Source organism: Durio zibethinus, chromosome 1, assembly GCF_047325235.1.
Source record: "Durio zibethinus cultivar Kanyao isolate XHJ-2024 chromosome 1, ASM4732523v1, whole genome shotgun sequence".
Classification (NCBI taxonomy): Eukaryota; Viridiplantae; Streptophyta; class Magnoliopsida; order Malvales; family Malvaceae; genus Durio; species Durio zibethinus.
In genome coordinates this window covers 7,965,701-7,988,769 of record NC_143162.1, presented here as the reverse complement: position 1 = coordinate 7,988,769, position 23,069 = coordinate 7,965,701, and the positions used below count along the sequence as shown (strand labels likewise).

The window sequence follows — 23,069 nt, the reverse complement described above, 5'->3', positions numbered from 1 at the left end:
ATCATTAGAAATGGTAATTAATATCAACAAATACTTATGCACTGAGAGTCTCTCAGCTCTACTGCATCTGATAATGACAATGATAAATGCATTACTCTAGCCAGATTTAATTACTGCAGATTTTTGAACATTTCTTATTCATCTTTTTGTTAAACGCGAACCGTATTTGGAAGGCTGCTTTGGGATGGTGGGCAGGGCCCGTTTCCAAACCAAGCTCGGCGTTGGACGACTGGTATTAAGCAATTACTACGGACCAAGAGCCAATCGTTTGCTGACCCAGGATTTGGGCAGGAAATTTTATTTTATCGGCGTACGACTCGACTCGACTCGGATTTTATTAAGTAGGCCTGACCCTGGCTCGTTGAAGCCTGAAGCTAAAAGCATTAAAGTAGGCTTAGGGGGGGGTTCCCAGACTTCCTGGTCCTGGACTTTCTACAAGAGAGATGATTGACTAGCCGTTGGAGCTCTACAAAAATTAGTCTCGACCAGCAAACTTGGGTCTAGACCTGCCCAAAATTTAGTCGGGCCTTGGACAAGGTTTTCTAGGCCCAGGTTATTATTAATTATTATAAAATTAATTTTATTGAATTTTAAAATAATAAATATAATAAATTATTATTATTTTAGTATTTTTAAAAAATTGGCGTCTTGAGCCCGATAAGCGGAGCCTTGAACAATAATTTTAAAATACAAATCAATCCATGAGTATCTCTACTTAAATCACATTCTTGGTCGTTTGTTTTGATTTTTTTTTTAACGGATTTCAAAACCATTAGCTTATTGCACACCCCTGCGCTTAATTTAATGACTACTGCTTCCTCTAATTAAATTTATCTTCATGTCTGTATAATAAAACTGTAATCCTAATTGAAAAGACAAGCTGTTGGTGACAAGGAATTTCATCAACGGCAAAACTCATCTAGAAGTGTTGCACGCAGTGGTCTCACTAGTTCTGGTCTTTTGGAAGCTATATATATGATTGTTTCAGAGAATATGGCTATGGATTCAAGCAGTGGCTACGGATGCTTTGTTAAATGAATTTTTGTGATGAATCTGGAGGTGAAGAACAGTAGCAAAAGGATCAAGAAGGAATATGACAGTAACTGGGAGCTGGAAGTTGAGCTAATGAAACAAGAAGCTGAGCTGGAGGCTAAGTTGAGAAAGAAGGGAATTGAGCTAGATTGATCCTTTTGCTATTGTTCTTCACTTCCAGATTCATCACAATATTCTTGACTCTTTACCCAACAAAAAACTATAAGCCAAATTAATTACACCAACCCCAAACAATAGCTTTCCTAAGCCTTGAGGTTTATATCAAACTAACTTGAATGACATTAGTGATTAGTTTATTTACCGTTTATTTCTTGCAAGCCACGTTATTCTTCAGATAAAGCATGACAATTACACTTTGACAAGGGAAGGTTCGAAGAAGCTTCGTGCCATCCCAAAACTTTATCATATTAGGATGTCATTCAGCAATAGAGACTTGAGGCTTGTTTACATATTGGAAAGAGGCCAAAATATTGCTGGTTATAGCATCCTAAGTAATTGAATATAGTAATTCAAAGTAGCCTATAAAAGAAACTTTAAACAAGTCGTAAAGTAATGGTCTTGGCAATTATAGAAGCCTGGTAAACAAAGATATATCAATCATAAAACTTCTAAGTTTCAAAATTTCTACCACCAACAATCCAAGCAATTGACATACTCTGTGGGCTTCTTTTCTTTTGTTTTTGTACTGAGTAGTGTGGGCTTCTTTTCTTTAGTGTGCTCATTGATATTGATTAATTTGCAGTAATTTTTTCCTTCAGAATCCCAGTGCCGCACCCTCTTGCAATTCTTTTACCGGCCCGAGTTACTTACAGTTAGAGGGGCAAACATTGCTTATATAGACTTTGATTGAGAATTTCCTACACTTGCAGGGGTCTCTCTTGTAAAAAAAGAAAAAGTCGAGAATAATTAATAAAAAAGGGCAATTCACGGTGGACAGATGGTAAGGAATATTTCCATTCATATCTTAGTCACATGGAAAACCCACAGAAGCAATGGTCGATGAAGGCCCACTTGCGTACAAAAATAATTCAATGTAAAAGGAATACCTTCGCGCCATCATCAGATGTAAGAGTGATGGATTCTATTAATTTTAAATCGAATTATTTAAAATTAAATTAATTAAATTTTATTATTTTATTTTTTTTAATTAAATTAAAATTTTTTTATTTTAAAAATTAGTAAATTAAAATTAATTTAATCAATTCAATTAATATTTTTTATTAAGCAAACAACAAAATACATTAAGTCAACTTATATTTTAATTTTAACTTTTATTTTCTCATATATAAAATAAATTAAATATAATTATCTAATACAAATATTCAAACACTAAAATATTAAATTAAAAATTCTAATAACTTGAAATTAAATAAACAATTTTATATATACATTTTTATAGTATTTTGATTAATTTTATTTTAAAATCAAATTAATTAAAAATTATAATTTTTTAAAATTATTTTTACTAATCATTTAAAATTAATTTAATAATTAATCAATTAATCAAATTAAATCGAATCAATTAATTAACTTAATTAGAATTTAATTATCAACACCCTAATAAAATCCAAGCAAGCTCATTGCCATCATACCAACATCACAAGGCTCGATGAACACGTTGTCGGCCGAGATTAAGCTTTCCCACTAAGCCTTCCAAGTTACTGATCAAGTTTCCCTTTTGACCTGTTCTTTTGCCTTTCCATATACATACACAGCCATACTCTTGCTTTCTCTTCATTCTGGAAACCGCCTTTTGGCTTTATCTTTAGGACACGCAACCTACTGATTCTTCTTGCCTGAGATAGAGCAAAAATTAAGGAAGGAAGAAAATGCCAGGAGATAGGAAGATAGGAGTGGCTATGGACTTCTCATGTAGCAGCAAGAACGCTCTTAAGTGGGCTATAAATAACTTGGCTGACAAGGGTGACATCCTTTACATCATCCACATCAATCCTAACTCTCTCGATGAGTCTCGCAACGCTCTCTGGGCCAAATCTGGTTCTCGTATGTTTCTTTCTTTTTTTCCGTTAAAGCTCTAAAGGTTCAGTTTTTCTCACATTTCTGATCTGATCTAATCTTGGGTTGTTTTTCGATTCTTGCAGCACTTATTCCTTTGACAGAGTTTAGAGAGCCAGAGACTCTGAAGAAGTACGATGTTAAAACTGATATTGAAGTTCTTGACATGCTTGACACTGCTTCTAGACAAAAAGAGGTTACCCCCAGCACCCCTTTTTTTTTTCCTTTAAAAGACCATTGATTGTGTCCATTGAATGAATATAGGCTTATTTGAGGCAGAGATATAATCATATTTGCGATTACAGATAAACGTTGTCACAAAACTGTATTGGGGAGGAGATGCTAGAGAAAAGATTCTTGATGCTATTGAAGATCTAAAACTTGACTCTTTGGTTATGGGAAGCAGAGGACTTGGAACTGTTAAAAGGTACGAAAAAGAATACAATATACGGTCATAAAAAAGGATCTCTTTGTATTGTTCCGTTCTTTGTCGATCAGTGTCATCACTGACTTTTTTTTTTTTTTTTGCATTGGGTGTTTTTGATGAAAAACAGGATTATCTTGGGTAGTGTGAGCAACTATGTTATGACACATGCACCTTGCCCTGTTACCATCGTCAAGGAATCACCAAGGTCCAGCAAGCACTGATAAGTTAATGTATTTCGAAGTTGATTTACAAAAAATAATTTGATTAAATAGTGTTGAGATCCGAGTGTATGCTTTTATCTGCTGTTCCTGTTTGGTTGATCATGTTTACTATGTAGGCTAAGGAGTAAAGGTTTGTACCAAATTCTTAAATGTGTTACTGTGTCAGTCAATGGATTGTTCTGGAGATAAATATCAATTTGTATCTTTGGTATAGATTTCACGCCCTACCATTGAAATCATAGCCTTTCACGGTGCTGAAAAGCCCCGCAACAGATGGGCTATAATGATAATCGATTAAGTCCTGCCTACATTATGAACTCTATTTGGGATAGTTGGTTCTCTTTTTCTTTTTCCCCATTTTCACATGGGCTGATGGAAGGATCCAGATCTATGAATTTGACAATTTGTGCTGCTCTGCCAACACGGCCTAACTCTGTTATTTTAAATTGACAAGGTGGAAGGAGTCATCTGTTAGATTTAATTCTTCATTATGGTTGAGTTTTTGTCTTAATTGACTTGCTCAGGCGTCAGGTTTTTGATCTAGGACTAAAATTTTCAGCTCTCAACCCAAGCTACTTTGTTCATTTAGTATTCTCGAACGATTTCATTAACCTATGAAAAGGACAAATGGTTTATATTCAAGGGCATGGAGAAACTCAAAAATGCTAAACCCAATAGTCATTTATGTATAAGCGTATTAATTTATTTTTAACCGAAAATCAACATCAAGAGCAAGTAACACGACACAAACGCATTAAAGATAACAGACAAAGCCAGCTAATAGAAAAGAGGCAAGCACGCGACAATCATTGGGAAAACGTTCATTTGGGGGCATTAGTTTGAGCTTCCTTGGCTTCAGCAACGCGAGCTTTATAAAAGGCCAATAGTTTGTCCTTGGGAGGCAGACTTTCCTTAACAACACTGCAACTTACAAACTCGTCAGTCCATTTGAACAGCTCAGGGAATTTCTCAGCTGACAGCAACTTGCGCCCTGTTGCTTCTTGCATGATCGTAAGCCAAAAGCCGATAAAGTTGGCTGCAATGTCTACCATTCCAACTGTATCCCCCCCAAAGAATCTCTTTCCATTCAGCGAACTTTCAAGCGTTTTTAGACACTCACAAGCTTCTTCCACCGCCTTTTCTCGCTCATTCTCTGGGCTCCACCCAGCTTTCCGTAGCGCAGGCAAGCACTATACAAGCACCATAAAAAGAAGTGAGCCAAATACTTATACACCCACAGATTAAACAAATCTGACGTAAGAAACGTCAAATGCAACGCAAAAATAAGTTTTGCCTGGTGAGGCCATTTCTAAATCTGAGCTGTTTAATAATTTTTTTTTTTAAAGTGAGTTCGATAAAAAACTACAGAGGAAAGAGTAGTTAAATGATCAAATTCCACCTTCTCATCGGTGAACTTAGTCCAGAACCGAGCCTTGGCTTTTTCGTAAGGATCCTCTGGCAAAATGGGATTGCCTTTCCAGGTTTCCTCAATGTATTCAAGTATAACGAGTGACTCCGCAATTGGTTTCCTATTGTGGAGGAGGACGGGAACTTTCTTATGAACTGGATTGTATTTCAAAAGCAAAGGGCTCTGTTTTTAAAGATATCCTCTTCTATATATTCATATGGAACACCTTTCAATCGCAAAGCAAGCTCTACCCTGCGACTAAAAGGGCTTAAACAAGCTCCAAAAACCTTCACTTCTTCAGCCATGATGTTACTGTTTATCTTTTTTACTTCTCCACATTGGAGGTAGAATTTGGTTTGACGCTACTTATAGGGGGAGGATTTACTGGATTTCTTGGGGAGGAAGATACTCTTACCGTCATCAGTGACGGTGCAGTGAGAGCGAAGTCGTCAGGATCTTGAAGTCGTGAACCAATGAATGAACAATTGAACATGGAGGAAATTTCCATTTTGCCATAGTAGATTAAAATAAATGCAGCCCAGTCAAAGTGAATTAAAAGGGAAAAAAGAAAACATTTGAATTGCATGATGTAAGATGGTGCGTTAACGTAAAACTAAATTGGGCCTTTGAAACCTGGTTTCTTTCTTTTCTTGGGTTTTTCAAGTTCAAACTCTACAGAGATAGGCCTTTGGGAAATGTTTGGACTGTAAAAGCAATGCGCCAATGTCAAATGCTTCTTTGGAATGTAAAAGAAAATTCATTGTCATGTGAGGAGGATGGTACGTTAGCTTCAAGTTGAGATGGAACAGGTAATCAACCGGACATGCTTACAGCTCAAAGCAGACCAAATTTCAATCCCAACTTCCCGACCTGAAGTAGATTTATGGGCTTTTTGTTTCATACGAAAAATGGAGCTCTTACTGGAATGATGGGCTCTTGGATTGGATCTTTAATATACATAATTTGCTAGTCCCCATGGGTTAGCCATTGGCCTGCATCCTCATTTGGGTTAACTACAAACCCATATTGGTTGTTTTTTTTTTCTCTTTTTGCCGAACATAAATCCAGTCCAACTTACATGGAAATCTCTCTCTTTTTTTTTTTTTTTATTTAGAAGGATGAACCCTCCATGAAGAGCTTAATTTTTATTTCAAAATTTTGATGTGGTAAAACTCATTATTGAGGTAGTTATTGGTTGTGAAAGTGTGAATCAGTGTACAAAAGTTCAAATTTCAAAAGAGAATTTGGTTCCACCTTTTACCATTCACTTCTTTCACGTAAATGTGCATGGTATCCCAACTTATATGGCATATTCAAAGCTCAACACAATCAATAAATAATCATATTCAAGGCAGCCCAACGAAATTTGCTTGTAACTCAACAGAAAAAAGGCTTCCTTTCTTAAATGGTTGTCCATTCAAAAAATTGAGTTTGGAGCCAGAATTAAAGAAAAGCCTTAAAAAAGTGTTGAAATACACTTTCATAAATAAAGATCAAACAGCATATTAACCCAAAACAGCTTGGGGATGAAGTCTTTTCTTTCCCTCTAATAAGGGCTTTTCAAAATGGAAGCCAACATCAGGCAAAGAGTTTGGTGGCCGTTGGGGGGAATCTTCAGTTGGAACAACCGCATTAACCAAAGAGGGATGGATATACCATATTAGAAGTGACAAAAGATCCAAAGCCTTGCAACGAAAGTTAGAAAAGACCATAGGGCAGGGCCACAGGGGGAAGTGGTGTATGTTAAACAAGGGATTTTTTCTTAATTATGAGATCTTCACTTCAATTCCAATGTCATTTTCCAAATCATTCTCAATGTTAGTTATGAGAAAATGCTTTGATTTGTCTGTTGCTTTCATGTCTTAGTTCTGCTCTCAATCCTTAAAAGATGTCGTTTTCCTACTTGGGTTTTCACTTCTGTAAGCAAAGAGAAATAAATAAATAAATTGAACATGTTTAAGAAACCATTTTGCATCAAAAGATAGAAATGTGCCTCAAATGTTATAGATTAGAAGAAAATAGCACTAAACACGCAATTAGTGAACAATGATTAGTCCTTACATTAGTTTTTCATCTACCAAAATGTCCCTTAAACCTAATGATGTTTATATTTCATAGGGTAAGGTGGTTTTATTTAATATACAAAAAAGATTAATAACATTCATCTACAAAGTTGGTCGGATCTCATATGATATTGAAACCTGGTACAATTACCAAAAAACCCCTGGTCCCTCCTTAAATTGCCAAACTCACCTGCGTAATTCCTCCATTTTGATGTTGCCCAAGAGACAAAACATCTTTTTCCATTATCCCTAGTGTTCATCACAAATCACAATGTGGTTGGTAAGAGCCGACCATTTTTTCTAGGAATTTTCAGTTAATTTTTCTTTAAAGAAAAGCCATTTTCTTCTAAATTTTCCAAGTATATTAAAATTAAATGACATTCATAAAGCGAAGTTAGATACTAGCATTCAATTCAAAAACCCCCCCCCCCCCCCCCAAAAAAAAAAGTTACTCTAGCTTTATTTTCATCATCCCCTGTTGAGTTTCATTTACAATTCACAGATTTTTAGATTTGACAAGTTCGACGAGTTTGATTTGGGTTTGGAAAAGAAGATTCCAAGTTTTCAGATTTGGAATGCCAAGGGGATTTGCATGAATGACAGACAAAATTGGAGGGTAAGCATCACAAAAGCGAATATTACTTTACATGTTTTGATACCATGTTTCTTTTTTCATTCAAAAAATGCCATGAAAAATGGTGGTTATAAGTAAACTTCAAGAACTGCCGATGTAGTAATTTTTGAAAGCTAAAAACCTTACCTGTCTTAGGAAAATAAAAAACATAATTGAAAGAATAAAACTTTAAAACGGTAAGAGTAAACATCATGGATAGATCGGTCGCCTACACGACTCCCCATACCTTTTATCACAATTTTTCAAATAAAGCCTAGAGATTATTAACCCCTTTTCTTTTCTTGTTTTGTCTGCTTAATAACATGAGAATTAGAGCAGTTTACAAATGTGAAAAAAAAAAAAAAAAGAGAGGAAAATTGGGGAGGTCTTAAATAGTTTCAGAGGTGAAGAAAAAGCTCCCTCAATCATGTGTTTGAGCAAGCTTCAGTAATCATGAACAGCTTTACTCCTCACATATAAGAACACAAAGCTTCTTACTTTTTCTGTCAAAAAAACAAAAAAAAGAAAAGAAAAAAACCCACACTGAATTTCTCTTCATTTTTTTTTTCACTTCCATTTTGCCTCACTGAAGCAGACATGGTGGCGACCCTATGGATGGAACTTTCACCCACCAAGAACAAATGGACTCCAACCAACAACTGCCACGACAGCATTACCAGTTCAAGCTTTGTTTGCCTGTACCAATGCTAAAAGCTAAGAGCTTTAGGGCTTCAAAATCTGTTAGGAGCTTGTGCTACAGACCTATAGAGTCAAATAGGTATTGCTTGCAAAGGTTAGAGTGTAGTGGGATGATAGTTAACAACTCTATTTTTTGTGCTTCACCTGGTCTTTTTGAAGAAGAGAAAGCTGAAACGGAGGGTTTGGTTGAGAAAAACGAAAGCTTTGAAGAGAAAAATGAAAGCTTTGGTGAAAATGGGGTTCAAATAGGGACATTTGCCGAGTTGGTTGAAGATAAGGGTCGTGAAAGTAGTTCAAGTTCCGATTTTTTGACATCAGAAACAACGGGGCACGAGGAGGTACACAGTCACAGTAGTTCTGAAGAAGATTCAGCTTCACCACCTTCATTGGGTCGGCCTGTGCGGGAAAATGCTGAGACAGAAGACTGCACCAGTACTAATAGCAGTGAAGATGGAGAGAAACCCCCCTTGGATGATAGGAAATTAGAGAAACAAGGCTCCACAATTTCAGGTATTATTGACTATCATATGAATATGTCTCTCGTTTTCCTTGCTTGAATCATTTTGTTGATGTGTTTGGTTAATGGGGTTTTAGAGATTGAGTTGATGAAGGAAAGATTTGCAAAATTGCTGCTTGGAGAAGATATGTCTGGGTGTGGAAATGGTGTTTGCACAGCCTTGGCTATTTCAAATGCCATCACCAATCTTTGTGGTATGCTGACAATTTTTTTAAGATAGTTTTTATCAATTTTATTTGTCAATGTGGACATTTGTTTCTGATTTATGTTGGTTCATTGGTATTGACTTTTTTTTTTTTTTTTTTATGGTTCTTTCTCCTTCACTGCCTTAATTTTGAAGCCACGTTATTTGGGCAAATATGGAGGTTAGAACCACTGCCGTCTGAGAAGAAAGCAATGTGGCGAAGAGAGATGGAATGGCTCCTTTCTGTTAGTGATCACATTGTTGAGTTGATACCCTCGTGGCAGACTTTCCCAGATGGAAGCAAGCTTGAGGTAAAGCTATCTAAACTTTTCCTTGTAAACATCTCCCAGGATTTGAAAATGGGACACTAGGGCAGTTTTTGAATTCTAGCGAACAAGTTGTATACGGTGTCGGATTTGTAGTTCAAAATGCCATGTCTAGTTTCCGAAGCAATTCAAAAGCCATTGGTGATGAAATCCTCCTAAGCCACTTATATAATCATGAAAAAGAAAACCGCTAAAAGAAAAGTTTTACTACCGGATGGTCTAAATATGTCAATATCTTGTTTAAATTATTTTCCATGGCTCTTTCTTGCTGTGATTTCAGGTTATGAGCTGCAGGCCCCGATCAGATCTTTACATTAATCTCCCTGCTTTAAGAAAATTGGACAACATGCTTCTTGTAAGATCCACTGACTCATTACAATGTCGAGTTGGGAGAGTTCATTTTTAATGTAACATCATTTTTGCAGGAGATATTAGATAGCTTTGTCAATGCAGAGTTCTGGTATGTTGACCAAGGGATTTTAGCCCCAGAGGCTGATGGAACAACCTCTTTTCGAAAAGCCCTTCAGCGCCAAGAGGAAAAGTGGTGGCTTCCTGTTCCTCGAGTGCCTCCGGGAGGCCTCCATGAAAATTCAAGAAAGCAGTTGCAGCATAAGCGTGATTGCACAAACCAGATCCTAAAAGCTGCCATGGCTATCAACAATATTACTCTAGCTGACATGGAAGTCCCTGAATCATATTTGGAATCTCTTCCAAAGGTAAAAGACAGTAAAAAGTTTTGGGCATTATGCTTTCTAGAAAGTGTTGGTTGTTAAATTTTTGCTACAAATTTGTTTCAGAATGGCCGAGCCAGTTTAGGAGATCTCATTTATCGCTATATTTCATCGGATCTGTTTACATCTGAATGTCTTCTTGATTGCCTTGATTTGTCCTCTGAGCATCAAGCTATTGAGATTGCCAACCGAGTGGAGGCCTCAATATATTTATGGCGCAAAAAGACCAACTCGAAACCTACCAACAACGCTACCCGGTCTAGTTCAAAGTCATCATGGGAATTGGTCAAGGATCTGATGGTTGATGTTGACAAGAGAGAAATACTTGCAGATCGAGCAGAGAGCCTCCTACTTTGCTTGAAGCAACGGTTCCCTGGTCTGCCCCAGACCACTTTAGATATGAGCAAAATTCAGTGTAACAAGGTTTGTGTCAATAATTCCAATTTGAGTTTTGTTCTTGAGAATGCTTTTAATTACGAAGTCATGCTAACAAATGAATATTACGGTGTTAATTAGGATGTAGGGAAATCCATTCTGGAAAGCTACTCAAGAGTTTTGGAGAGCCTGGCATTTAACATTGTTGCACGTATTGATGATCTGCTCTATGTTGATGACTTGACGAAGCATTCAGAACAATTCTCTTCACTGTCCAGAGTTGGTGTAATCGGTCAGAAGAGTCTTTCAATACCATACTCAGTGCCCTTTTCAAGCACTCCTTATAGAACAGCATTTACCACCCCAAGCTTTTCTCCAGCACAGGAAGTTAGCCCTGCAAAGGGAGAAAGATCACCGTTTATCACGAGCAACAAAATTTCACAGCGTGGGATGGGTGTGAAAAAGATCTTGACAGATTATCTTAGTATTGATTTAAGAGGGAAGGAATACAGTAATCCAAATGAAGGAACAGAATCAGTTTCAAGCCCATCTCAAGAAACATCTGTATCTTTTGAATGTCTAAAAGGCCTACAAAAACAGGAGCCAGTTCAAGAGAATGAGGCCTGAGGTTGCACACCATGAACCAATTTCCGGAGACAGCAGTCTTTCACCTACACTTTTGTATCTTTTATTTTTATATTTGGTAGAAATAGGAATGGCGAACAATTAACCTGTTATTCGTGCTTCTCAGGGCATCATTTATTGTCTCAAAGTGGCGTAACATTTTGTGGATCAAACGTAGAATATAACTAACTGTTACTCGTCTATATCCATATAAACTTGAAAACAAAAAACGTGGATGTTCAGATCTCAGTGTCAGTGGTGACATCCAGAAACTTTCCTTCTATGTCTATCCACTTATCGACTTTTGACGACTTTGCATTTGCGCGAACGACCATTCATCTTGATTTGTCATATGTTAGATTATTAGCAGACTTAGGGTTTTTGGGCTCGTGGGGTTTGTTTTACCTCATCTTCCAAATGAAGTCTAGGCCCATGCTACATCTGAGGATTTTTGCGTTCAGGTAAATCTCCTAATTGCATTTACTGAGGAAGGGAAATTAGTGTTGCGCCTGAAGCAATAATCACAACAATACAGAAGCAATAGACAACAATCAATAATCAAATGCGCAGAAAAATAAAGCACACCAAGATTTACGTGGAAAACCCTCCAGTGTAGAGGGAAAAAAAACCACGGGCCGCCAGAAAAATCTTCACTATCAAATAATAGTTATACAAAGTTCTTCTCTAGCTAAAACTAGAGCTAATCAACAACTAGAGAAACAATTGGAGAAATCTCACCAAATAAGTGACTCAACAAATACACCCTGGATTTGTTCCTAGAGAGCTTCAAACCCGATCTTCACCGTTCAGAATGTCAAACTCTGAATCATAAACCTCCTGACAAGGTTCCAACTCAATCGGACCACGGATCGACTTCCGTTCAACCAACTCTCCCTTCTCCTTTTTCTCTCTCTGCTTTTCCTGGCTTTTCTTCTTTCTCTGCTTGGTTTTCGACACACACATAAAACAACCCCACCTCTTTTTTTTATTAAGTAGCTAGGGCTCTGTGTAAAATAAAAGATCAAGGCCCATGGCCTTTACTTGGTCCAAAACCACTTACATGGGACTGGACCCCATTTTCCTAACAATCTCCCCCTCCAGCCCCATTAGGAGGAGATTCATCACCATAGCAGTTTCATTTGGAACTTACCTTGGCCAGGGAACTCATTCCGGCCAAGTTACTACAAAGCTCAAGCTTTTCCCTGGGAAGTATCTTAGTCAACATATCTGCCACATTTTTATCAGTATGGACTTTCTTCAATAGCATCTGCTGTTCTTCAATCACTGAACGTAACCAATGATATCTAACATCAATGTGCTTTGTTCTAGCATGGTACATGGTATTCTTACTCAAATCTAAAGCACTCTGGCTATCACAAAATACCACATACTCTTTCTGATTCAACCCTAATTCAAGAAGAAAACGTTTCATCCAAAGCATTTCTTTACATGCTTCAGTTGCTGCAATATACTCAGCCTCTGTAGTTGACAAAGCAACACACTTCTGCAACTTAGACTGCCAAGATACAGCTCCTCCTGCAAAAGTGAACAAATACCCTGAAGTAGATTTCCTACCATCAAGATCGCCTGCCATGTCAGCATCAGTAAACCCTTCTAGAATTGGTTGTGAAACTCCATAAGTCAAACACATTTTTGAGGTACCCCTCAAATATCTAAAAATCCATTTTACTGCTTCCCAGTGAACCTTCCCTGGATTAGAAAGAAATCTGCTCACTACACCAACTGCATGAGCAATGTCAGGCCTTGTACAAACCATAAGATACATTAAAGAACCGACTGCAGAAGAATAAGGAATACTAGACATAGCTAGTTGCTCTTCCTTAGACACTGGACAAGATTTCTTACTTAGATGAAAATGGTTGGCAAGTGAACTGCTAACTGATTTAGCATGTTGCATGTTGAATCTACCAAGCACTCGTTCAACATACTTTTCCTGTGACAACCACAGCTTTCCAGCTCTCCTATCTCGGATAATGTCCATACCAAGAATCTGCTTTGCTGGACCTAAATCCTTCATATCAAAGGACTTAGACAATTGTTCTTTCAACCTGCAAACCATACTAGCATCTTGTCCTACAATCAACATATCATCAACATATAATAATAGGATAATGAAGTTACCATTAGGGAATTGTTTAATATACACACAAGAATCTGCTGCTGTTCTTTTATAGCTATGACTCATCATAAAAGAATCAAACTTCTTGTACCACTGTCGCGGAGCTTGTTTCAAGCCATACAAGCTTTTCTTCAATTTGCAAACTAAGTGCTCTTTCCCTTTCACTTCAAAACCCTCAGGCTGATTCATATAAATGTCCTCCTGTAAATCACCATGCAAAAATGCAGTTTTAACATCAAGTTGCTCAAGTTCAAGATTCAAACTAGCTGTCAATCCCAGTACCACTCGAATAGAACTCATTTTTACAACTGGAGCAAAAATCTCATCAAAATCGATGCCTGGTTTCTGAGAAAAACCTTTTACTACCAATCGAGCTTTGTACCTCACTAGTTTGTCACCATCTTTTTTTCAACTTGAACACCCATTTATTCTTTAATGGCCTCTTTCCTGTTGGAAGTTTAACAAGATCATAAGTACCATTCTTTCGCAATGACTCCATCTCTTCTTTCATTGCTTTTAACCAGTGCTCTCTATCCGGAGTAGCCTGCACATCTTGAAAGCTTTCTGGCTCCCCTTCACTGGTAACTAAAATAAAATCTGAACTTGAATACCTGGTAGATGGCCTGCGCTCTCTAGTAGATCTCCTGGGCTGAGACTCTACATCACTTGATGTCGAAGGTAGCTCCCCCTGCTCAACACTCTCAGGTAGAGAGGATTGCTCCCCCTGCTCAAAACTAATAGCATCTGGCTCATCACCAACTGTAGCTGGCTCATCCATATCCCTAAGTTCTGTTTCTGGCTCATTTTCACCATCTGTGGCTCTTTCCTGTGAAATCCCTGTCGGTGTTGAAACATCACACTCAACAGTAACTCGTGTAGTCTTCTCATTTTTCTCAAGGTCTGCTATGGTTTCTTTTTCATGAAAGACCACATCTCTGCTTCTGACTGTCTTTCTCTTTACTGGATCCCATACCCTGTAGCCAAATTCCTCATCACCATATCCTACAAACACACACTGTGTAGCTTTACTGTCAAGCTTTGATCTCTGCTCTTTCGGCACATGCATGAATGCTTTACACCCAAAAATTTTTAAGTGAGAGTATGAAGCATCTTTTCCTGTCCACACTCTTTCTGGAATGTCAAAGCCCAAAGGAACTGATGGTGACCTGTTAAGTAAATAACAAGCTGTGTTGACTGCTTCACCCCAGAATGGCTTTGGTAATTTTGCCATCCTCAACATACATCTGACTTTTTCCACAATGGTGCGATTCATTCTTTCAGCTATACCATTATGCTGCGGTGTTCCAGGTTCTGTCCTCTCATGCCTGATCCCATGCTTTGAGCAATACTCTTCAAAGCTTTTAGATGTGTATTCCCCACCATTATCAGTTCGAATACACTTTAAGGGTAACCCTGTCATCCTTTCAACCATGGCATGAAATTTTTGAAAATACTGCAGTACCTGACTTTTATATTTCAACATATACACCCAAGTCTTACGTGAAGCATCATCAATAAAAGTAACAAAATATCTGCTACCACCTAATGACTCAACCTCAATGGGACCACATACATCAGAATAAATTAATTCCAATCTATTTTCTTTTCTCTGAGAACTTTTACGAAAAAAAACTCTATGATGCTTACCAAACAAACAATAATCACATGAATCGAGAGACATACCTTTGGTCAAGGGAATGAGAGAGTGCCTTGCCAAAACCTGTAACCCTTTTTCACTCATGTGTGCCAGCCTCCTGTGCCACAAGTTTGCTGAAGCATCATTTTCAACGGTATTTACCTGGTTACCGTTCAATTGCATCCATGTCTTATACATTGTGCAGCATAGTTTTCCCCTTGCAACTACCATAGATCCTTTGAGAAGCTTCCACTGTCCATTCTTTTGTCGGCTTTCATATCCCTCCTTATCAAGGACATTAATAGCAAGCAAGTTCATTCTCATATCTGGAATGTGTCTGACATCCCTTAAAGTCAACATGCAGCCTGTACTAGTTTGTACACCAATATCACCAATCCCAACAATCTGCGACACACTCTTGTTTCCCATCTTGGTACAACCAAAGTCTCCTACTTTGTAAGTTGTAAACAACTCTCTCTTAGGAACACAATGATATGCCGCTCCTGTGTCAACTATCCACTCAATGCCGGGATCACTAACATGATTACAATCACCATGTGTACAAATCAAAGTAACTGAATCACTATCTGAATTCACTGCTACAACATTGCCATCATCTGAACTCTTGCCTTTCTCATCTTTTCGCTCTTGCTTCAAGATTCTACAATTTCGTTTTATATGACCAGCCTTACCACAATGGAAACACTTCACTTTACCTCTAAACTTAGATTTATGTTTAGACTTACAAGTTGCAATCTTTTTAACAAGCATAACTTTATTCATACCTGTTTTTCTCTCATACAATGCTGCCAATTTTTCCCAAACAATGTGAGCATCCGATTCCTGCGCTACATGATGGAACACGCTGATATCAACCCATTTTCTGATTGTAGCCAGCGTCTTTCTACCTAGCTTCTTCCAGCTTTCATCTTTCATATCTGCTGGTTTAGCCGAATCACCCAATACTGGCTCATACAAATCTTTGCAGTATAGATGATCCTCCATCATAGGCTTCCAAATTGAATAATTTGATGCTGTCAATTTTATCATGGAACCTGTATCACCTTCCATGATCTCAAACAGAATTTACTTCTATCCTGGGTTGCTTCTGTATCGATGTCTCAAAATAACCCTCGCTCTGATACCACTTGTTGCGCCTGAAGCAATAATCACAACAATACAGAAGCAATAGACAACAATCAATAATCAAATGCGCAGAAAAATAAAGCACACCAAGATTTACGTGGAAAACCCTCCAGTGTAGAGGGAAAAAAAACCACGGGCCGCCAGAAAAATCTTCACTATCAAATAATAGTTATACAAAGTTCTTCTCTAGCTAAAACTAGAGCTAATCAACAACTAGAGAAACAATTGGAGAAATCTCACCAAATAAGTGACTCAACAAATACACCCTGGATTTGTTCCTAGAGAGCTTCAAACCCGATCTTCACCGTTCAGAATGTCAAACTCTGAATCATAAACCTCCTGACAAGGTTCCAACTCAATCGGACCACGGATCGACTTCCGTTCAACCAACTCTCCCTTCTCCTTTTTCTCTCTCTGCTTTTCCTGGCTTTTCTTCTTTCTCTGCTTGGTTTTCGACACACACATAAAACAACCCCACCTCTTTTTTTTATTAAGTAGCTAGGGCTCTGTGTAAAATAAAAGATCAAGGCCCATGGCCTTTACTTGGTCCAAAACCACTTACATGGGACTGGACCCCATTTTCCTAACAATTAGAAACGCCAACAAACTCACTGCCAGGACAGTCGAGTAATTCCAAATATTTTTCTCCGTGCCCTAAATGCGTCTTTCTTTCAGACATAGCAAATTATTCTATCTTCTAGAGCAATTTATACGAAGTATAGATTTTACTTTTGCAATATCTAATTCCTAGAGCTCAGCAATTGTAGTTTTCTTCTGATAATAAAAGCTAGAAGTAAATTGTTTTAAAATGTACAATATCATATCATAGCTTTAAAAAGATCAATAAACAATGTTGATAGAATGCAACTCCCCCGATTGGCCTGACGGCAGTATCAGCAGATTACACCTATAAAGATGGAGTGGTTGATTGTAAGTTGATTACACGTATCCACAAAAAGGTAGCTTTATTGGAGCAAGCACTCTGTGATCCCTTGTAGTTGGCAATGGAGTTTCAGAAACAGCGGCTGAAGTGGCTAAATGGCAAGATTTTTTGAGTTTTTTCACAGTCTTTGAGATGATTACAGATGGAGGAATACAGAAAGGAATGATAATTGTTGCTGCAGACACCTAACTTTGATTGGACTAAACAAGAATTAGGTAATGGTGGCACATTTTTCTTAAATTAAAGTGCTACAATAATAAATTTGTCTGTTCTTCTAGTGCCTGCTCCATTACCATTAGTGGACTGGTGGTGCTATTCCATTTTTTGCTCATGTTACAGTATAAATACCCCTTTAGAAGAGGGGGATGCTGCATTAACTATCAGTGTCAGCAGAAGGATCTGGGATTTTGAGATAAGAGAAATGGCAGCTGCATTGAAATTCATCTGTGTTATGGGATTGATTGTGCTTGTCAGCATTGCGGGGCTTGAAAAGGTTGATGCAAAAGGGGAATGTGGAAAATCATCTCCTGATAATGAGGCAATGAAACTTGTCCCATGTGCTGAAGCAGCACAAGACGAAAACGCTGCTGTCTCTCCCAGTTGCTGCGCCCAGGTGAGGAATATAGGCCAAAGTCCAAGCTGTCTCTGTGCCGTTATGCTCTCTAACACTGCTAAATCATCCGGAATTAAGCCTGAAATTGCTATAACAATCCCTAAACGTTGCAACATAGCCAACCGTCCAGTCGGTTACAAGTGTGGAGGTGAGTCATGATTTCAGTGCTCCATCTTTGTTCCTGTTTTTCTAAATTTAAAAAAAAAAAAAAAAATTCACCTCTTAACATATATTATAACTGCTTGATTTGCAGCTTATACACTTCCCTGAAGGGAAAATCTGGGGACTCATTACTCATGCTACTATAAAAGTGCTGGAGCTCACTTGAATTATAGTAGAGACTATGTAGCTTAAGCTTGCCTCTGTACTAATAAAAGCTTGCAGCTTGTTGATATCTATCTTGAATAAGATAATCATGCATGTTTCTGATTTGTATTAGTTTTTGATTGCATCACCCTTTGAATTTCAGTTCATAAAACCAATAGAGAAGCAACAAAACTTATTCCAAAGGCATGATTCATTTGAAAACGGTTAACAAAGTCAAAAATTTTTTTTCAAAAATCATGAAACAACCATTGATAATGCAACATCAAAATCCTAATCAACTTTGATAGACACGTGGTTGCAGAATATTTGTCCTAACCCTTTAAGTGTTCTTTAACGACCATTCTGAAGCCTTTGTCCCCCCAACTGATGGATAGAGACTGCTTTGGTCTATGGGTCGCAATTTTGGATAGGGAATAACTTGGACTAAAAATCTTAGGCTCTGATAAAAGAAAAGAAAGGACAGTTTGGAGACAACCTGTGGTAGCTGGGCCACACTCAATTGAAGGTTGTTTTGTCTGTTTATGGCGCGTGGCAAGCTTAGAGGCAATCTGAGTCATGGGTTGGGAAGGTGGTGCTTTCAGTATCTCATAGACAAAGCGCAATTGACATGTACTGTCAGATTCATTTTTTTGACTTGCGTAAAGCAACCAAAGGGCTGAAGACAATAGTCATTCAAAACTCCCTAGTGAAAACTTGGGTTTATTTTATGTTCTTTGGATTGTAAATGAAGGGATAAAAGAAGCTAATACAATCAGGATAAAATTTTCTTTAATCCTTCCTTTTCTGGAAGTTCCATCTGAGAGATAAGGATAACAAGATGGAGATTATCCAGCAAAGTGATAAAATTCAATAAGAGGGAAAAAAGCCATGGAGGAAGTTTATCCTTTATATTCTAAGGGATTTTTTTTTTTATTTGCCATTTCAAAATAGGCTAAACAGTAAACATTCCTGTTTTCTAGTAAACAAGACAATTGAAAATGCAAACCAAAATCTCATATTGATTAAATTCTATTCTCTTGTTTAAAGCAAAATGCATGCGGACAAGAAAGCAGAGTTCAGCCATGGATACTAGATAGTCAAGCAGTAGTAGTCATTCATCACATAATATATCAAGTCACTTAAGTAGTTATTCTTTACAGAAGAAAAAGAGCAGGTCTCATCATCCTTCACAGTGAAGAAGGGAGGCCGAATAACTATATTTGCTAGGCTGGAGAAAGTAAAAAACGTCCAGTTGTCTGCAACGTCTGACTACTGTAATCCACCCCCCAAATATAACCAGAGAGATTAATTTGCTATCTATATCTTCATATATACCTGCTAAAGATAAAGTCAACACATAAATGCAACCTTATCAGAATGGCAATGGAAAAAAGGAAATGGGAGTCATATATAAGCAACTCACAAGCCATTTATACTTGTTTTTCTTTTATTTTATTTTCTATTTTTTGTCTGAGTTTCTTGGCTTCTTATAATGACAGGAAAAAGGTGGTAGTAGGATGAGATATTAATTGATTGATCAAACTAAGGTAAAATGAAAAGAGAAGGCAGAATGAGCTGAAGTCCACTCCACTCATTGCATTGGTCTGCTCATAGTTTTCATGGTGGAACTATATAGTTCAATCATGTAAAAAAAGAGATTTTCAATTTAAATTGCTTTTCTTTTACACGTTTTTCCTAGAATTGTTTCTAGCAGTTAAAGTGAACCGCCAAAATACTGCAAACTGGAACGGGGTGACTAAATACCATTAAACATCAATTTGCTCTAGTAGTAATGGTGATTAATCCAAGCCAATTCTAACAATCTCAGATACTGGTCCTTGAAGAAAACTCATGGAGATTTTGTTCAGGTTTTAAAGGTCATGGCTATTAAGAGATCATTACCAAAGAAGAACAGATATAATGCAGAAACAAGAAGAAGATCTATTTATAATTCCAGTGAAAATCCGACTAAAGGTACCTTGATAAGTATGTTGTTGGGCAAGCAAACTCTTAGTATTAGTAATAGAAAGATCCTGCAGAAAGAAAATATAGACAGTCCCCATCTTAGTATTAGTAACAAAAATATCAACCTTACAGTTAAAAAGTTATGCACTACGCTCCCCATCAGTAGAGCCCATTAGACAGTCATACCTTTCCACCAGTTTCCAATTGATGCACTCCCTGAATCATCTTCTCCGCCGTCCTTCTTGTACTAGAAAATAATGAAAACATGTTAGCAGATTCCTAAATCAAAAGACTGATCAAACTAGAAACCTTAAAGTATTCCAAATGTGTATGCAAAAAGAATGCTCTGAATGTCCTTCGAGTCACTAGTCACTAGGTATTTCATGCCTATAGGACATCTTGATATACTAACCATAGAGTTTAATCCAGAGCCCTGGCTACTCTGGGGATGAACGTATACATCTTGGCCACCATAGTAGATCGATGAACTTAAATGACAGGGTTGTACTCTTTGCTCCTGGTAAATGGAACTCAAATCTTTATTTGCTATGCTCTGATTTTCACCTTCATATCCTTTAGAAGAATTACCTGACAAGACTGGGTCCATTTAGAGAGTTTTCGGATACAAAATTGAGAACTCAAGAACCACCAAGGAATTTGTAAAACAAGCTAAGAATGCTAAGATAAATAAGTAAACGTCATTGAATGATAAAACTTGAGGCCTTTAGCCATGAGAACATTTAACTTAAATATGAAAACCTTACTTCAGGACTGAATTAAAAGATCGGTCTTGCTTGGGTCTAAAGTACAACACAACAACCAATTATGATTTTAACCAAATGGTGTTAAATCAATTACCATAGAGTCGAAAAGGCTTTTGCCAGAAAAGGGATTTCAACAAAAAGGAAAAGAAAATAGACTCAAAATATTGTCTTATTTATACAAAACGTAAATATAAGTATGATTTGATATGAAATCCTGTAAAAGCTATAACTGATGCACAAACCATAGGCCCCAGGTTTTGTGTTCCAGGGCTCATTCGGAGAATCCTGCCTTTTGGCCATCACATCAGCACGCAGAGACTCCCTTCCTAACACCTAAAACAACACCAGCCTGAAGAAGTTAAAACCTGCTAAACAAAACTAGAAAACTAACCAAACTTCTAAAAATATTGGGACAAAAGAGAAGCACAAAGAGACAATTGGCCTTAAAAGAGAACTTGCAATCCATGCAGTTATTTACATATGAGAGAACAGGGCAAAAACATGTAAAATACATTTCAAAAAGAAGAAACCAGTCGCAAAAACCAATAGAAAGAAATAATGTCAAGTTTTAAGCTTTGCAAACATCAATTGCATTTATAGAAGCTCTCATTGGCAGCCTTATTTTCACCTACAAATCACTCCATTATTGCCTAACACAATGTCTATTTTGCTATTTGCAAAAAACTTCAAATTCATTTCTCTCAGCAGTACTCCTTAATCAATCTCGCAAAGCTCAACAAAGAAAACTTCCCATTAAAAAACAAACAACTTTAAAACAATAGTCTTTTATATAGTCTCAAATTACCCAATTGAAAAAAAAAGTTCAAACTTCGAAACTCCATGGGACATAAACGAAAAAAATCCAATAACAAAAACATTGAATACCAAAGAAATGAAAGAGAATACAAACCCCCAAAAAATATAATAGAACATGATAATAATACCTTAGATGGAGGAGCAAATATAGACCCGAAAATCCCTGTGGAAGATGAAGGTGACTCTTTGGAACCAAAGAGCTCAGAAGTAAAGGAAGAAGAGGACGACGACGACGACCCCACCCCTTTCCCTCCTTCCATTTTCTCAAGTCTTAACAAATTAGACTGCTCTTTTCTCTCTTATCAATCTTATAAGTTATAGCAGGTGTTAATCTTTGTTTAGTCTCCAACAAAGTGAGAGATAATATATAATATTTGAAAGAAGCACCGTCAACAGAAAGGAAAGAAAAAAAAAACGGAAACAGAAAGAAGAGAAGTAGAGAGGAAAACAAAACAGTACGCAACAGAAAGGAGAAAAAAAAATACCGAAAAGAAAGACACGTAAAGATTGCGCTTTGTTTGACGTGGTTTTTTTAAGAGAAATCAGAACCGTCCCTTTCTTGCCAATTTATACTTTGAATAAACAACGTTGAATTTAGAAAAGAAAATCATCGAAATAACTCTCTTTCGGTTTTACTTTTACTGTTTTAATGAACTGAGTGAGTGTCGTCGCTGACGAACTCTGTCACCTCAGATCTTATGTTTCGTTTTCTGTTTTCTCGTCCTTTTACTTTGTTGACAGTCAGACAGATTTATGCCACGTGCAGAAACAATGTATGGGGTGGGCCTGGATCCAAGTCCCAATCTTTTATTACCTCGAACATCCGCCCTTTTTCTTTAAATAAATCGAATATAAAGAAATGAATATATATAATTTATTTAATTTTAAAGATATTTAAATTTCATTTTTATTTAAAAAAGAATTATTCTTTTAAATTTTATTTATTTAAATAATAAAATTTTTTTATCCAATTAAAATTAAATTTAATTATATTAAACGAATTTACTCGTAAATATCAAATAAACATATTCGTAAACATAAATTTTAAAAAATAATGTATAAGAATCGTTATTTCGTGACAACGTGGTCCACTGTCACCGTTATTAAAAAAGAAATCGGAGGATGCCATTCATAGTAGTAACTGTGTGTCGCAGTCACAAAAAATGTCTAACTATAAATTATCGATTCGTTATTGCCGTAATTTTACTTTTCGTTAAAAAAGATCTTCAGGTTTTATCTAAGAAAAGCTTCAAAACAAGAAACACAATTTCAATCAAACTAAAAAACTAAGTCAAAATCAAAAACAAACAAGTAAAGAGGTAAAGTTTTAGGTTTGAAAAAGGAGAAAGGTGCATCACTTGGAAAAAAAAAAGCAAGAGAAAGAAAAATGAGAGGTAGTTAGGAGCTCGGCAACGAATGAAGTAGCAGCGATCAATGGTTGGAACTCGAAGTAGCATTTTGGGTTAGAAAGGAAAAAGAGGCA

General features: G+C 37.0%; 4 protein-coding genes and 1 pseudogene across 7 annotated transcripts; 3 read left to right on the top strand and 2 right to left on the bottom strand.

Annotated features, from left to right (window-relative positions):
• Positions 1-2,789: 2,789 nt before the first annotated feature.
• Positions 2,790-3,930, top strand: LOC111311986 (universal stress protein PHOS32-like). The gene is made up of 4 exons (XM_022911883.2): positions 2,790-3,057; positions 3,156-3,265; positions 3,375-3,496; positions 3,624-3,930. Exons 1-4 carry the CDS (start codon positions 2,883-2,885, stop codon positions 3,715-3,717), a joined length of 501 nt encoding a protein of 166 aa, XP_022767618.1. The 5' UTR covers positions 2,790-2,882; the 3' UTR covers positions 3,718-3,930.
• A 450-nt stretch (positions 3,931-4,380) lies between these two features.
• Positions 4,381-5,453, bottom strand: LOC111311985 (glutathione S-transferase U8-like; annotated as a pseudogene). Its single transcript, XR_016342773.1, has 2 exons — positions 5,117-5,453; positions 4,381-4,907 (listed from the first exon to the last, which is right to left on the bottom strand). The product of XR_016342773.1 is annotated as a glutathione S-transferase U8-like (transcript).
• Positions 5,454-7,389: 1,936 nt separating this feature from the next.
• Positions 7,390-11,430, top strand: LOC111311990 (rop guanine nucleotide exchange factor 7-like). Its single transcript, XM_022911889.2, has 8 exons — positions 7,390-7,804; positions 8,397-9,010; positions 9,095-9,211; positions 9,358-9,512; positions 9,808-9,882; positions 9,953-10,243; positions 10,325-10,681; positions 10,775-11,430. The coding sequence occupies exons 1-8, from the start codon at positions 7,785-7,787 to the stop codon at positions 11,258-11,260; spliced, it is 2,115 nt and encodes a 704-aa protein (XP_022767624.2). The 5' UTR covers positions 7,390-7,784; the 3' UTR covers positions 11,261-11,430.
• Positions 11,431-17,527: 6,097 nt separating this feature from the next.
• Positions 17,528-18,173, top strand: LOC111311989 (uncharacterized). The gene is made up of 2 exons (XM_022911888.2): positions 17,528-17,883; positions 17,989-18,173. Exons 1-2 carry the CDS (start codon positions 17,544-17,546, stop codon positions 18,003-18,005), a joined length of 357 nt encoding a protein of 118 aa, XP_022767623.2. The 5' UTR covers positions 17,528-17,543; the 3' UTR covers positions 18,006-18,173.
• Positions 18,174-19,135: 962 nt separating this feature from the next.
• On the bottom strand, positions 19,136-22,111 carry LOC111311987 (uncharacterized). 3 transcript variants are annotated; one of them, XM_089762002.1, is made up of 6 exons: positions 21,715-22,111; positions 21,013-21,103; positions 20,419-20,594; positions 20,193-20,253; positions 20,020-20,074; positions 19,136-19,379 (listed from the first exon to the last, which is right to left on the bottom strand). In XM_089762002.1, exons 1-5 carry the CDS (start codon positions 21,844-21,846, stop codon positions 20,058-20,060), a joined length of 477 nt encoding a protein of 158 aa, XP_089618128.1. In that variant the 5' UTR covers positions 21,847-22,111; the 3' UTR covers positions 19,136-19,379; positions 20,020-20,057. The 3 variants fall into 3 exon arrangements, with proteins under 3 accessions (XP_089618128.1, XP_022767622.1, XP_022767621.1); XM_022911887.2 differs by having other exon boundaries at positions 19,136-19,376; positions 21,715-22,102; XM_022911886.2 differs by having other exon boundaries at positions 19,136-19,376; positions 21,001-21,103; positions 21,715-22,095.
• Positions 22,112-23,069: the final 958 nt, after the last annotated feature.